Raw genomic sequence first — 15,764 nt, forward strand, 5'->3', positions numbered from 1 at the left:
CTGAGACAGAGTCTCGCTCTGTCGCCCAGGCTGGAGTGCTATGGCACAATCTTGGCTCACTGCAACCTCTGCCTCCCGGGTGCGAGCAATTCTCCTGTCTCAGCCTCTCGAGTAGCTGAGACTATAGGCGCATGCCACCATGCCCGACTAATTTTTGTGTTTTTAGTAGAGATGGGGTTTCACCATATTGGTCAGGCTGGTCTCGAACTCCTGACCTCAGGTGATCCACCCGCCTCAGCCTCCCAAAGTGCTAGGATTACAGGCGAGTCACCGCACCCAACCCTTTTTTCCTTTTAATAATAAAGAGGTAACAATATAGAAAGGGAGACACAGAATTAAGACCACAAAAAGGGCTAGGCGCAGTAGCTCACGCCTGTAATCCTAGCACTTTGGCAGGCTGAGGCAGGCTGATCACGAGGTCAGGAGATTGAGACCATCCTGGCTAACATGGTGAAACCCCATCTCCACTAAAAATATAAAAAATTAGCCGGGCGTGGTGGCGGGCGCCTGTAGTCCCAGCTACTTGGGAGGCTGAGGCAGGAGAATGGTGTCAACCCGGGAGGCAGAGTTTGCAGTGAGCCGAGATCACGCCACTGCACTTCATCCTGGGCGACAGAGCAAGACTCCATCTAAATCACACACACACACACGCACACAGAGTCCTTTCATTGTCACACATCATCATCATTATTATTGTTATTATTACTGTGTATTGGTCTTATTTGTGTCTTTTTGTTTCCTCTTGCTAGGCTGTTGCAAATGAGTCCGGACTAAATTTTATATCTGTCAAGGGCCCCGAATTACTAAACATGGTAAGTTATTGAGCATGAACCATTATTTTAGATTAGAAAAAGTAATGGTCATGCAAATTACGGGGTAAAATGTTCTCAGATCTTTCAGCAATTGTGGTATTTTGGTATTTAAAATCAGTGCTGTAGGAGTGAGGAGGCTGAGCTTTGCTCTGCTCTGCCACTTTGGGTGTTTAAATGCTTTCTCAATTAAGTCTGTTAACCTCTGAGCCTGAATTTTCCCACAGCTAGAAGCAGTAGAGCAAAGATTTCAATCTGAGTTGTCTGACTCCTGATCTACTTTTTGTCCAGTTGTCATGTGGCTCAGATGAGTTCCACATTAATAAATAAAAATACTTCTGGAGATAGAAGTCACTCAAGTGCTGTATCTTCCTTCTGCATTTAAGAAACTTATTATCCAAATTTAAGACACTTTGAATTTATTTTTTTGTCCCTCTCTATGAAAAGTAAAAATGCCATTCTATGATATATTCCAACAAAGAAGAAATGAGGGTAACATTTGTTTTAAAAGGTTTTTAAAATTTATCTCTACCTCAATTTTTAAATCTTTCCTATTGTGTATTACTTTCTCCCTAAAATAAGGGAGTTATACTTAAGTATTTCCTATGGGCTTTTTACATACCTCATAACTTTTCTTGTACTTGGTTTTGATTTTCCAGCAGAGGTGGTATTAGATGTGAACCTTGAAGCAGAGGGCATTGGTGGGAACTGGGATTGGAAAAGAAGGTTATAGCCAGACATTGAAGGGCCTTTATACCAAGCTAAAGTTTGGATGTTAACTTCAGAATATCAGAGAGCTAATAGAGGCTTTAAGTCAAGAGTGTAACATATTTTTAAAGATTGTAATTAATAAAAATTTTATTATAAAATATTTCCACATATAAGGAATTCCAAAGAGTAATATAATATACCCCTATGTATCTATCACCCAGCAAAAAACAAAAACAAAAACAAAAAACAGCAGTACACTTAAAGCTTCTTGCAAACCCTCCCTCATGATGTTCCCTGTTCTCTTTCCCATGGAACTTACCACAAGGCTGAATTTGGTGCTTATTAGTTCCATGCACTTCTTTCTATATTTACTATGTATATATTTATCCCTAAACAATATATAGTATTATTTTATATGTTTCAGAAGTATAAGGCCAGGCACAGTGGCCGACACCTGTAATCCCCAGCACTTTGGGAGGCTGAGGCAAGAGGATCACTTGAGGCCAGGCATTTAAGACAGACCAGCATACCAAGACCCTGTCTCTACCAAAAAAAATTTTTAATGTAATTTTTTTCAAGTATGAGGTTTATGAGATAATTGGAAATGTTAGTGCTTACTGAATATTTTATATTAAGGAAATACTAATTTTTAAGTGTGATATGACATGTTAAAATCATATTTTAGAGATACTGAAATATTTATAAAGAAAATAGGACATCTAGGATTTTCTTCAATAAAACAAGGAAAGTGGCCAGGAGTATAGATGAAGCAAGACTGGTCATTAATTGAGTTGATAATAATTGAAGGTCAGTGATGGGTACATTTGAAGTTTATAACTGTTATATCTCTTTAGTTATAAGTTTGGAACTCTCCTTATAAACTCTCCATGGTATAAAGCAAAACAAACAAAAAACCCCTTTAAATAGTGTGTATTATTTTGCAACTTGGTTTGGTTGAGTTTTTTGGTTTTTGTTTTGTTTTGTTTTTTTGAGAGAGAGACAGGGTCTCTGGAAGTAGAGGTTTTGCTGTATTGTCCAGGCTGGTCTCAAACTCCTGGCCTCAGGTGATCCTCCTATCTCAGCCTCCCAAAATGCTAGGATTACATGTGTGAGTGACTACACCTATTCTTGGTTGTTATTTTTGTTCAATATTTATTTATAATGCTTATCTCTGTTGATGTATTTTTAGTTTATTAACTTTTTGTGTGGCATTTCATTGAATGAATATAACCATACTTTAAAAATCAGTTTTTTTTCTGATGAATTTTTAGGTTGAATATTATATATGTATATCTTTGCATATATTTGTGAGATTTTTTCCCCTTAGGGTATATACCCAGAAGGAGAATTGCTGAATCTTAGAGTATGTGCACTTTCAAAAATATTAGGTATTGGCTGGGCACAGTGGCTCACACCTGTAATCCCAGCACTTTGAGAGGTCAAGGCAGGAGGATTGCTTGAGGCCAGTTTGAGACCAGCATGGGCAACATAGTGAGACCCTGTCTCTACAAAAAAACCCCATAAAATTAGCCAGATGCACACCTGTAGTCCCATCTCCTTGGGAGGCTGAGGTGGGAGGATCACGTGAGCCTGAGAGGTCGAGGCTGCAGTGAGCTATGATCACGCCACTGCTCTCCAGCCTAGGCAACAGAGCAACATCCTGTCTCAAAAAAAAAAAAAATTGGATATTGCTAACTATTTTTATAAAGTGATTGTATCAGATTGTCCCACATTCTCAACAGCAGTGTTGGTGTCTGATATTTTCATTTTTGCCAGTCTGGTAAATATGACATTTTGCCTCATTGTGGTCTGATTTGTTTTTAACGGGTGGGTAGGGGGAAGAGGTCTATGGAAGAGTGCAGAATGTCTCTGAAAGATTAGATGATCTGGGCTGGGTGCGGTGGCTCACGCCTATAATCCCTGCACTTTGGGAGGCCAAGGTGGGCAGATCACTTGAGGTCAAGAATTTAAGACCAGTGTGGCCAACGTGGTGAAACCCCATTGTAAAAATACAAAAAAATTAGCCAGGCATGGTGGTGGGTGTCTGTAATCCCAGCTACTCAGGAAGCTGAGGCAGGAGAATTGTTTGAACTCAGGAGGTGGAGGTTAACGGTGAGCAGAGATCACGCCACTGCACTCCAGCCTGGGCGACAGAGTGAGACTCCGTCTCAAAAAAAAAAAAAAAAAAAAAGATTAGATGATCTAATGAGGAAGATGGGGCATCTTGGGATTGGAAAATGAGTTCACTCTAGGACATTTTAGATTAAACAGCCATCTGGAGATGTACAGCAGGCAGTAGGAAATGTGAATCTGAAGCTCTGAAGAGATTTGAAAGTCACTGTCATCCAAGTGGCATCTAAAACCATGGGAATGGGTTCAGTCTGGTAGGACAAGTTTATTAAGTAAAAGAACAGTTACATTAAGGGCCTCTGACAGAACCCTGAAAGATTCGAACAATTAAGGGATAAAGAAGCAAGATCTGGTAAAGGAGACCGAAAGTGCCTGGTCATAAGATGGAGGACACCCCGGACCTTCTAAGCCTGAAAACCAAGGGAAGATGAGTTTTTCAACCTTGTCAGTGTGACCAAACAGTATAAAAGATAGTGAGAGTGGGACTTGGGATTTGGTAATTAGAAGGTCATTGGTGGCTTTAGGGAAAATATGTTTAATAATGATGTTTGCAAAAGCCAGAATAAAATGGTTGAAAATTTGATGGCCAATAAAGATTTTGAGATAATAAATGTAGGATCTTTACTTGAAATGTTGCATATGTTTCAAATAAAGGATAAGATGGGCTTTTCATTTATTTACTTATTTTTAATCACTGTTGCCTTGTTAAGATTAAGTAGGTTTTAATATGTCCTCGTTGAAACTTTAGGTTTACCTTTCCCTAAATTAAATTTCCTTTTACCTAGCTACCTTGGTTTACCATTTCCAAAGTCACTTTGCCAACGGTATTGATTGTTCTCTTCTATTCCTATCTGAAACTATGTCTCCCAGCCCCCTGATATGCCTTCTTTTACAACAGTACTGAATATTTTGCTTCAGCATTGCAAGTATAGTTTTTGCTGAATTCGATTTTCCAGGAAGGTCTACTATATTTGTACACTGTTTATTATATTTGCACACTGTGTGCTATATTTATACACTGTGCAGGATGTTATGACAGAAAAATCTGAATAAGACTCCTGCTTTCCAAGGACTTTGTAATATAATATAGTGAGGGTAGAAGAGCTCAAATGTTATAATAATGATAAAATCTGAATATCTGAATAGGACCCCTGCTTTCCAAGGGCTTTGTAATATAATATAGTGAAGGTAGAAGAGCTCAAATGTTATAATAATACAAAGTACTTTAAGAGCAAAGAAGTACTTTGGGTTTGGTTTGGGTCAAATGATAGTAAAACAGTTTTATGTGTCAAAGTCCAGAAAGTATCAGGATGAGGATGAGCCATATACAATTGCTGATATTTAACCATTTTTGACCTGTAATAGCCAACTGCATATAGTTCAACTTAATCAAATTAGCTATTATGGGAAGAATGATTAATGAGGATCTTTTAGAATGCAAGAAGAAATGTTTGGAGGTAGGTTAGAAAGCAGTTCAAGTAAGGGAAGCAGAATGAGCAAAAGTTCAAAGAAAAGTACCAAAAGGATGTGAGGGAAAGAAAGTTCCAGTCAAATGAAAAAATAGCACTTTAATCTCTGTCGTCTGTGGTACTCTTTGCCTTGATTATTTAGTATGGCCATATAGTCATTAAATAGCATAGGTGATATGAAATAGTTGGCACTGTAGGCCGGGGGCAGTGGCTCATGCCTGTAATCCCAGTATTTTGGGAGGCTGAGTCAGGTGGATATTTGAGGTCAGGAGTTCGAGACCAGCCCGGCCAACATGGTGAAACCCCATCTCTACTAAAAATACAAAAATTAGCCAGGTGGTAGTGGCGGTATGCCTGTAATTCTAGCTACTCGGGAGGCTGAGGCAGGAGAATCACTTGAGCCTGGAGGGGTGGAGGTTGCAGTGAGCCGAGATGGCTCCACTGCAGTCCGGTCTGGTTGACAGAGAGACCCTGTCTTAAAACAAAAATAATAATAATAATTGGCACTGTAAAGATGTTTTTGGATTCCATCTTATTTGGCAGTTTCATTAAGAAAACAACTGCTCTTTCTTAATCATCTGGTTTGACATTTTACAAGAAAAATTTCTTATGCCTAAGCTAAAAGTGAAATAATCCTTACATGTAGCTTTTCATATTACTTAGTCCTAATGTTATAGTTGCTTGTGAATTGCTATATTTCTTGACTTATCTTAATGTTTTATATTTTGATTTAGATTTCAACATAGAGTAAGCCATTATGAAACCTGTTAAATGCCTAGTTGGCTCACTTTGCCTCCTCTGATGCTGTATGACAAAATAGTTATTCCTTTATTTAGTAAGACGACTTGTGTAGAAATAACAATAAAACAGTAATTTGACTTGTGTGTATGTAAAATACTGTTGAATTAATGAAAATTACTGCTGGATATTTTATATGCACGAGGCTTACAAGATTAGTTCTAAAGTGCAATTGAATTTTGGTGATTTTTTTTGAGCTAGAGAAGACCTTACGTTTCACTTAAGTCTTCATTTTATAAATAAGGAAATTTATAGTAGGCTTAAATAGTAGCTAATTTTATTAAGTTGAACTATATGCAGTTGGCTATTACAGGTCAAAAATGGTTAAATATCAGCAATTGTATATGGTTCATTCTGATACTTTCTGGACTTTGACACATAAAACTAGTTTATGTCACATAAAACTGTTTTAGTATCATTTGACCCAAACCACAAAGTTGAACTGTTGGTATTTTATTTCCTTTCTGTGTATGTTTAGTATGTTGGTGAGAGTGAACGTGCTGTGCGACAAGTTTTTCAACGAGCCAAGAACTCAGCACCCTGTGTGATATTCTTTGATGAAGTGGATGCTTTATGTCCTCGAAGATCAGACCGAGAGGTAAGTATCATGGACTAGTGGTTTTCAGATTCTTTTAGCACAATAAACCTTTTCTATGTTCCAAGCCAGGTATTTCTTATGAAGTCATCCCTTGGGAGCATTGAGACTCTTAATGAAGACACTTAGTAATTTGAAATCAAATCCTAGAGATAGCAGTTGTATTCTGTATCTGCCTCTGCATCCAGTTTTTTTCCTGTATATTATTTTGGTTGCACAATCTTTAGGTCATCCTAATTCACACAAATGAGTAGGTAAGTATGGAAATGATATTGTTTTAAATAGCTTGCCTTATAATCTTGTAATCCTACAACATTCTTAAGCTAAATGGGTTCTTGAGACAGGAAAAAATACAGTTTAAGATATCATGCACTCAAAATAGGGTCAGGTTATTAACTTTTAAGACCCAAAACCTTTTCTCTTAAAGTGAAGACATTAAAATGAAGAAGATAAAAAAAGACCCAACACCCATTTTATATCTGGAGAAGATATAAAATTGATCTGCACTGAATACCACTTGTGTCAGCCACACTGAGTCACAGTCCTTAGAGATTTCAGTATGGAGTACCAGAAACAGTTGTTATTAGGAGTGCTGTTGTATAACAATTTGAAGCTTAGTGAAGCATAACATAAACAATAAATATATAACCTTTTTGAAGCAGATAGCAACTGCTATTTTTATTTATTTTTATTTTTATTTTTTTTGAGACGGAGTTTTGCTCTTGTCTCCCAGGCTGGAGTGCAATGGTGCAATCTCGGCTCACTGCAACTTCCGCCTCCTGGGTTCAAGCGATTCTCCTCCCTCAGCCTCCTGAGTAGCTGGGATTACAGGCACCCGCCACCATGCCTGGCTAATTTTTGTATTTTTAGTAGAGACAGGGTTTTCTCATGTTGGTCAGGCTGGTCTTGAACTCCTGACCTCAGGTGATGCATCCGCCTCAGCCTCCCAAAAAGTGCTGGGATTACATGGGTGAGCCACCATGCCTGGCCACAAGTACATTTCTTGTAAGATGACTGAAGGAATGGTTACATTTCTTTTTGTTGTTGTTGTTGAAACAGAGTCTCACTCTTTCGCCCAGGCTGGAGTGCAATGGTGTGATCTCGGCTCACTGCGACCTCTGCTACCCGGGTTCAAGCGATTCTCCTGCCTCAGCCTCCCGAGCAGCTGGGATTACAGGCGCCCGCCACCGCACCTGGCTAATTTTTGTAGTTTTTAGTAGAGACAGAGTTTTACCATCATTTCTGAAACCTAGGAAATCTTTTGTGATTTATTTTCAATATGTGTGTGTGTGTGTGTGTGTGTGTGTGTGTGTGTGTGTTGTTAGGTCATAAAACATTATTACATGCCTCATTTTGCTAAAAATCTCCAAAAACATTCAAAAGTCACACACAAAAAAGGATGACTAATATAAATAAATAAATAAATAAATAAATGTGACTCACATTTTAGCGGTTTTGTTTCTTCATCCTAGTCATCGATACCATCATAGAAGATTCTTACTACAGGCTTATCTTTGATAGTGATGTCAGTGACTGAGGCAGAGATCCTTCCCAGGTTCCCCAGTCATATTCCAAAGTCTACTGTGGGCTATGGAGCAAAACACAGCACTTTGTTATCTCCAGCTGGTTAGGGCACAGCACGCTCTGGATTTTATTCCTTTCCTTTTTATTCTCTCTCTTTTGCCATGAATAAACCCTTCATTTGTCCATAGCCCCTTCAATTGGTTTGAAGCTCTCTACTGTCAGCTGGTAAATCTAAATTTGGAGAGGTTCATTGTCAACTGTTGCCCTCAAAGAAGTCTGTAGCCGTATGAAGTACATGTCTAACTTCTGGTTTATCTCTCTCTTTTTTTTAAGGAATAAAGAATGGCTGCTCCATAGGCAGAGCAGCCTTATCTGTTTCTTGGATGTCTACTGCCATACATTTCTTTTTTTTTTTTCTTTTGAGAGAGAGTCTTGCTCTGTCACCCAGGCTGGAGTGCAATGGTGCTATCTCAGCTCACTGCAACCTCTGCCTCCCAGGTTCAAGCGATTTTCCTGACTCAGCCTCCCGAGTAGCTGAGATTACAGGCGCCTGCTACCATGCCCGGCTAATATTTGTATTTTCAGTAGAGATGGGGTTTCACCATGATGGCCGGGTTGGTCTCGAACTCTTGGTCTCAAGTGATCCACCATCCTCGGCCTCCCAAAGTATTGGGATTAGAGGCGTGAGCCACCACGCCCAGCCTACTGCGATACATTTCTATACTCTGATATATATGGTTTTCTTTTCTTGTGTTTTTGTTGTGTTTTGTTTTTTGTTTTGTTTGTTTGTTTTGAGACAGAGTCTTGCTCTGTCACCCAAGCTGGAGTGCAGTGGTGTAATCTCAGCTCACTGCAGCCTCTGCCTCCCAGGTTCAAGCGATTTTCCTGACTCAGCCTCCCAAGTAGCTGGGACTACAGATGTGTGCCACCACACCTGGCTAATTTTATATTTTTAGTAGAGACGGGGTTTTACCACTTCGGCCAGGCTGGTCTTGAACTCCTGACCTCAGGTGATCCACTCGCCTTGGCCTCCCAAAGTGCTGGCATTACAGGTGTGAGCCACTACGCCCAGCTATAGTTTGCTTTTCTAACATTTTCACCTAAAGCAGATTCCAAAAACATTTTATTTTTATTTTTTGTTTCTTTTTATTTGATTTTTTTTTTTTTTAAACAGAGTCTCACTCTCACTCAAGCTGGAGTGCAGTGGCACGATCTCAGCTCTTCGCAACTTCTGCCTCCTGGGTTCAAGCGATTCTTGTGCCTCAGCCTCCTGAGTAGCTGGGACTACAGGTGTGTGCCACCATGCCCAGCTGATTTTTTGTATTTTTTTTTTTAGTAGAGACAGGGTTTCACCATGTTGGCCAGGCTGGTCTCGAACTTCTAACCTCAGGTGATCCACCTGCCTCAGCCTTCCAAAGTGCTAGGATTACAGGCATGAGCCACCATGCCCGGCCTCTAAAAACATTTTAAATTTGAATGCATTCTCTTTTTTTTGAGACAGAGTCTCGTTCTGTTGCCCAGGCTGGAGTGCAGTGGCGCGATCTCGGCTCACTGCAACCTCTGCCTCCTGGGTTCATGCGATTCTCCTGCCTCAGCCTCCCGAGTAGCTGGGATTACAGGCGCACACCACCACGCCTGGCTAATTTTTTGTGTATTTTTAGTAGAGATGGGGTTTCACTATGTTGGCCAGACTGGTCTCGAACTCCTGACCTCGTGATCTGCCCGCCTCGGCCTCCTAAAGTGTTGAGATTACAGGCGTGAGCCACCGCGCCCGGCAAATGTATTCTTTTTTAATTGCACTAGTTATACATGAATATACATTTGTGAAAAATTCAAATAAAGCACAAGTATAAAGAGAGTAAATTTCTTTCCATTCTCCTCCGTATTACTCTTTTTGGAGGTTATTACGAGACTGCTAATAGTTGTCATTTAGTATGCATCATTCTAGAATTTTTTCCAGAAACATAAAAAAATTTATATTTTACGCTTCTGTTTTGTTGTTGTTGCTGTTGTTTGAGACAGGGTCTTACCCTGTCGCCCAGGCTGGAGTGCAGTGGTGTGATTGTAGCTCACTGCCTGCTGCCTTGAGCTCCTGGGCTCAAGAAATGATCCCACCTCAGCTGCCTGAGTAGCTAGTAGTACGGGTGTGCACCACCATACCCAGCTAAGTTTTTGTTTTTAGAGGTGGGATCTTGCTATGTTGCCCAGGTTTGTATTGAACTTCTGGCCTCAAGCAATCCTCCTGCCTCAGCCTCCCAAAGTGCTGGGATTACATCATGCCTGGACCTAGGCTTCTATTTTTTATATAAGTGTGGTCATTCTGTCTTGATGACTTTCTCATGTACGTAATAACTTAAAAATATATATTGTATAATCCTCAGTCTGGATACAGCAGAATTTACATAATAATTCTCCTGTTTTGGACATTTAGATTGTTTCCAGTTGTAAATAGAACTCTGCTGAACTTGTTTCACGTATTTTTGTGCACCTGTGATGGGACTATATGAGATAGATTTTTGGAAGTGAAAATCAGGGTTGAAGATTGATATATATTAGATTTTGAAAAATAATGCTGTATCATCCTTCACAAAAACTGTCAGTTACATGTGCCCACCAACAGTGTGTGAAAATAACCATTTCCTATCAACAATGGATTATACCCATCTTTTTATTTTTTGGCAGTTTTATTGGCAAATCATATTACATTTTAGTATACATGTCCCTGATTACCATGAGGTTGACTATCTCCAGTGATTTGAAATTATTTGATCTTATCTTTCAACCCTTTTGCTATTGCTTTTTCTTTTTTTACATTAATTGGTACTCTATGATGGAAAGTAGTCTTTTATTTAATTATGTGTTGACACTATTTTTCCCAGTCTTATGACTTATATTTAATTTTATTATATAGAATATTATAGGTTTTGTTTGTTTGTTTGTTTGTTTTCTGTTTTGAGAGTCTCACTCTGTCGCCCAGGCTGGAATGCAATGATGCAATCTTGGCTCACTGCAGCCTCCGCCTCTCGGGTTCAAGCAATTCTTCTGCCTCAGCCTCCCATGCAGCTGGGATTACAGGTTGCCACCACCATGCCCAGCTAATTTTTTGTATTTTTAGTAGAGATGGGGTTTTGCCATGTTGGCCAGGCTGGTCTTGCACTCCTGGCCTCAGGTGATTCACATGTCTCGGCCTCCCAAAGTGCTGGGATTACAGGTGTGAGCCACCATGCCCGGCCAGAATATTATGGCTTTAATACAGCAAAATCTATCAGTCATTCTTGTATTGACTCTGAGTTTGTCTTGCTTATGTAGAAAAAATGTTTTTTACCCATTACTTCCTTATATTTTTGAGTATGGATTATGATTCTATTAGTGTTATGTTACCAAGGAGTGATAATAAGGAGCACCAAATTTTTTTTTTCTAGAGAAATCAGTGGGGTAAGCTGGGCGTGGTAGTTCATACCTGTAATCCCAGCAGTTTGGGCAGCCGAGGTGGGCAGATTGCTTGAGTCCAGGAGTTCAAGACCAGCAAGGGCAACATGGTGAAATCCCGGCTCTACAAAAAAAAAAAAAAAAAAGAAAGAGAGAGAAAAATTAGCCAGGTGTGGTGGTGCATACCTGTAGTCCCAGCCACTTGGGAGACTGAGGTAGGGGGATTGCTTGAGCCTAGAAGGCAGAGGTTGCAGTAAGCTGAGATCTCACCACTGTACTTCCAGCCTGGGTGACAGAATAAGACCCCTGTCTCAAAAAAAAAAAAGAAAAAAAAAAAAGAAAGAAATGAGGTAAGCCCATTACCACCTCTGTACATAAAATTTATGGTGAAGAAAAGCAATTAATGACCAAAAACACAGCACCACTTTTCTCATTTCCTTCATTTAAAACTTTTTTGTTGTTTCTGTATCTAAGTGATTTATTCCTCTCCCTGAATTTATACCAACTCCCTGAATGTTTCCTTTCACTTAGATATTGCTGAGGTAGCTGTACTTTGTATTATTTGCTTCAAGGAAAAGAGAAAATACCTCAGTGTCCCAGATACTCTTGTATGTGTTGCACTAAAAAGATCTGGAACACCTGGCTGGTCTAATGTCTAATGGTGGTGGGTTATCAGAACTTATTAACATTAGTGTCGTCCAGGGGCAGTGGCACAAGCCTGTAATCCCAGCACTTTGGGAGGCCAAGGCGGAAGGATTGGTTGAGTTCAGGGGTTCGAGACTAGCCTGGGCAATATAGCAACAGGATCTCTAGAAAAAATATGAAAATTAGCCAGGCATGGTGACACACACCAGTAATCCCAGTTACTTGGGAGGCTGAGGTGGGAGGACTGCTTGAGCCCAGGAGGGGAAGGCTGCAGTGAGCTGATATCACACCAGTACACTCTAGCCTTGGCTACAGAGTAAAACCCTGCCTCAAAAAAAAAAAAAAAAAAAAGTTAGTCTCACCAAAGTTGGTATACAACCTCCCACTGTTAAATTTGACTGGCTTTAAAAATAAAATAAAATGAGATCTAGAATACCTGATATACTGGGAAATTTGGGGTTCAAAAGCTTAGTCTAGGGCTGGGCGCGGTGGCTCACTCCTGTAATCCCAGCACTTTGGGAGACCGAGGTGGGCCGATCACCTGAAGTCAGGAGTTTCAAGACCAGCCTGACCAACGTGGTGAAACCGCATCTCTACTGAAATTACAAAATTAGCCAGGCATCGTGGCATATGCCTGTAATCCCAGCTACTTGGGAGGCAGAGGCAGGAGAATTGCTTGAACCTGGGAGATGGAGGTTGCAGTGAGCCAAGATCACACCATTGTACTGCATTCTGGGCAACAAGAGTGAAACTTCATCTCAAAAAACAAAACAAACAAACAAACAAAAAAGCTTAGTCTTGGTGGGGTGCAGCGGCTCACACCTATAATCCCAGCACTTTGGGAGGCTGAGGCAAGAGGATTGCTTGAGGCCAGGAGGTCGCGACCAGCCTGGACAGCATAGCAAGACCCCATCTCTACCAAAGAAACGAAAGCTAGCTGTAGATTTGCCCCAAGGGAAGTGTATTGTGAAGGTTAGATCTTTGAGTAACTCGAAAACATCAGACCTTGGGATCCATTCAGCCTGAGATTGAGTCTCATTTCTTCCTTTATCTAGTGATGAGAACTTGGACAAATAATCCCTCTAAGCCTCACTTTCCTCATTTAGACTGTGGATAATAATAGGATTGCTGGGGAGGTCCACTGATGAGAACACATTTTGCACAGTGTCTGCATATAGTGACGCCTCAGAAAATTATCATTGTTATCTCCTTTGCATGGGGAAATGTATTATTTTTATGTGGAAGAAAATGGGTATTTTTCCTTTGTATTGAGAGCTGATGGAACCAGATTTATGTCTTTTTAGACAGGGGCAAGTGTCCGAGTGGTGAATCAGCTACTTACAGAGATGGATGGTCTGGAAGCACGCCAGCAGGTTTTTATTATGGCAGCCACTAACAGGCCAGGTAAGAAATAAAAATATTGTAACACAGATGAATCTAAAAACTTACAGCATTTCCGTAGAAGAGATTCAGATAATTAAAAATAAAAGTAAAAACTAGTAGCATTTATAAACAATATAATTCACATGCATCCTAGGAAAGGAAGATTAAATTTGGGCAATCCATTTTTGGTTCTGTGAAAGGAAACTTCATAGTTGAAATAAAGGCTTAGAAAGCTTTTGCCTAAGCTATAGTAAAAAGTATAGTATTACTGCTTGGATCCCATGAGATTGCTTTTCTGTGTTGGTGCTTAGAAAGCTCTTTTTGGCTGAGAACAGTTGCAGCATACACTTTTTTTTTTTTTTTTTTTTTTTTTGAGACAGAATCTCGCTCTGTCACCCAGGCTGGCATGCAGTGGCATGACCTTGGCTCCCTGCAACCTCTGCCTCCTGAGTTCAAGTGATTCTCCTGCCTCAGCCTCCTGAGTAGCTGGGATTACAGGTGCTGCCACCATGCCTGGCTATTTTTTGTATTTTTAGTAGAGATGGGGTTTCGCCATGTTGGCCAGGCTGGTCTTGAACTCCTGACCTCAGGTGATCTGCCCACCTCGGCCTCCCAAAGTGCTAGGATTACAGACGTGAGCCACTGCACCCGACCAGCATACACTTTTGACCACAAAAGTATTTTCAGAATTTGTGTTTTGTGGTTTCTCTCTAGCTTATAGGAAACAAAAACGAGACTCTTCACTCTACTAGAAGTTAAAGATAGATTTTTAAGATTTTATGCTGGAGCCATGCCCCTATATCTGCCCTGAATAATTACTGAAAATTGTTTTCAAGGTTAAGCATTCTTTGAGGGATTCAGAAAAGGGCTCAAGACTACAGAAGTGCAGAAGATGGCTCAGAGTTACAACTCTAATCACATGCTTGATCTTTCTGGTGATCAGTCCCCTGCCCGAAGCTATCTGTGGGGCCACTATGCGTCACCACATTAGCTCAACAAAGATATTCCTGGCACTCAGGAAATTGCAAGGATTTTTGAAGATCTATGCCAGGAAAGGTGGGCAAAGACCAGTTATATTCTGTATTATACCATAGTAACCTTGGGACTATATTACTTTATCTTGCTGACCATCATTTTGGCACTTTTTAAATGAAGATGATAATACTTAATTGGCAGGATTGCCACAAAAGTTAAATGATGTTGGTAATGTATCTGCCACAGTGGTGTTAAACAGCACGTAGCTATTTAGTAATTGTTATCATGTTCATAAGCAGTTTGGTAATAGTAGTGGGAACAGTCATTAGGTCATAAAATCACAGAGTCATCCTGGAAGAAAGTCCCTCAGAGTTGAACAGAATCACATCGTCCCTTTCATAAGCAGATACAGATCTTTTCTCACATATTTCAAGAAGATGCTTGTCTTAGTCTGTTTTGTTTTGCTGTAACAGAATACCTGAAACTGGGTAATTTGTGTTAAAAAGAAAAGAGATTCAGTTCTTCTAGTTCAGGAAGCTGGGAAGGTCAAGGCTGACTGGCCTGCATCTGTCAAGGGCCTTCTTGCTGCATCACCCCAAGGTGAAAGGGTAGAAGAGCACAAGAGCATGCATGAGAGAGCAAAAGGAAAGTGGCCTGGACAGGAAGAAACCATGGTCCCATGAGTAAGGGTGGACAAATAAAGTTTAATTAATTTTACCCTATCTTTGGACATTTATCTCAACTGCCTGAGCTAAACAACTGTTTTCTTCAGCCTACCAAAAAGCATTTTGTATAGCAAAAGATTAGTTTCACTGGAGGAAGTCTGGAGAAGAAAGAAGCAGAGAGAGGGGGGATCCTGGGGAGTAGGAAATGAGGGCCCTGTTTCTCTCAAAAAAGCCTCATTGAAGAAATACATTGATCCAGTTTTTTCCAGTATATGATCATCCTTTTTAAAGTGAGGAGCATAAATTAGTAAGGATGGGCTTAATATCTGTTAGTGGTGAGACAGAAAATGCTAAAATTATTATCTGTTTAATTGTTTGTACTATCTGGTTTTGATGTATGACTTGTCATATGTGCAGTATATTAATAACATCATACAGAAACATAGTTAACAAATGAGTAGACATTAAAAAAGAAAGAAAGAAAGTGGCCAAGCTGGGCATGGTGGCTTATGCCTGTAATCCTAGCACTTTACGAGGTTGAGACAGGAGGATCGCTTGAGCTTGGGAGTTTAAGACCAGCCTGGGCAACATAGTGAGACCTTGTCTCTATTATTTAAAAAATAGTGAGAGT

The 15,764-nt window shown here is 40.1% G+C and overlaps 1 protein-coding gene across 1 annotated transcript in view; it reads left to right on the plus strand.

Annotated features, from left to right (window-relative positions):
* Positions 1 to 15,764, plus strand: part of NVL (nuclear VCP like) — a 102,694-nt gene that overhangs the window by 48,476 nt on the left and 38,454 nt on the right. The window contains 3 exon segments of the mRNA XM_063597397.1: positions 750 to 812; positions 6,396 to 6,515; positions 13,415 to 13,514. Of these exon segments, the coding sequence (XP_063453467.1) occupies positions 750 to 812; positions 6,396 to 6,515; positions 13,415 to 13,514 (283 nt within the window).

This window comes from Pan paniscus, chromosome 1 (assembly GCF_029289425.2).
Source record: "Pan paniscus chromosome 1, NHGRI_mPanPan1-v2.0_pri, whole genome shotgun sequence".
In the NCBI taxonomy this organism is placed as follows: domain Eukaryota; kingdom Metazoa; phylum Chordata; class Mammalia; order Primates; family Hominidae; genus Pan; species Pan paniscus.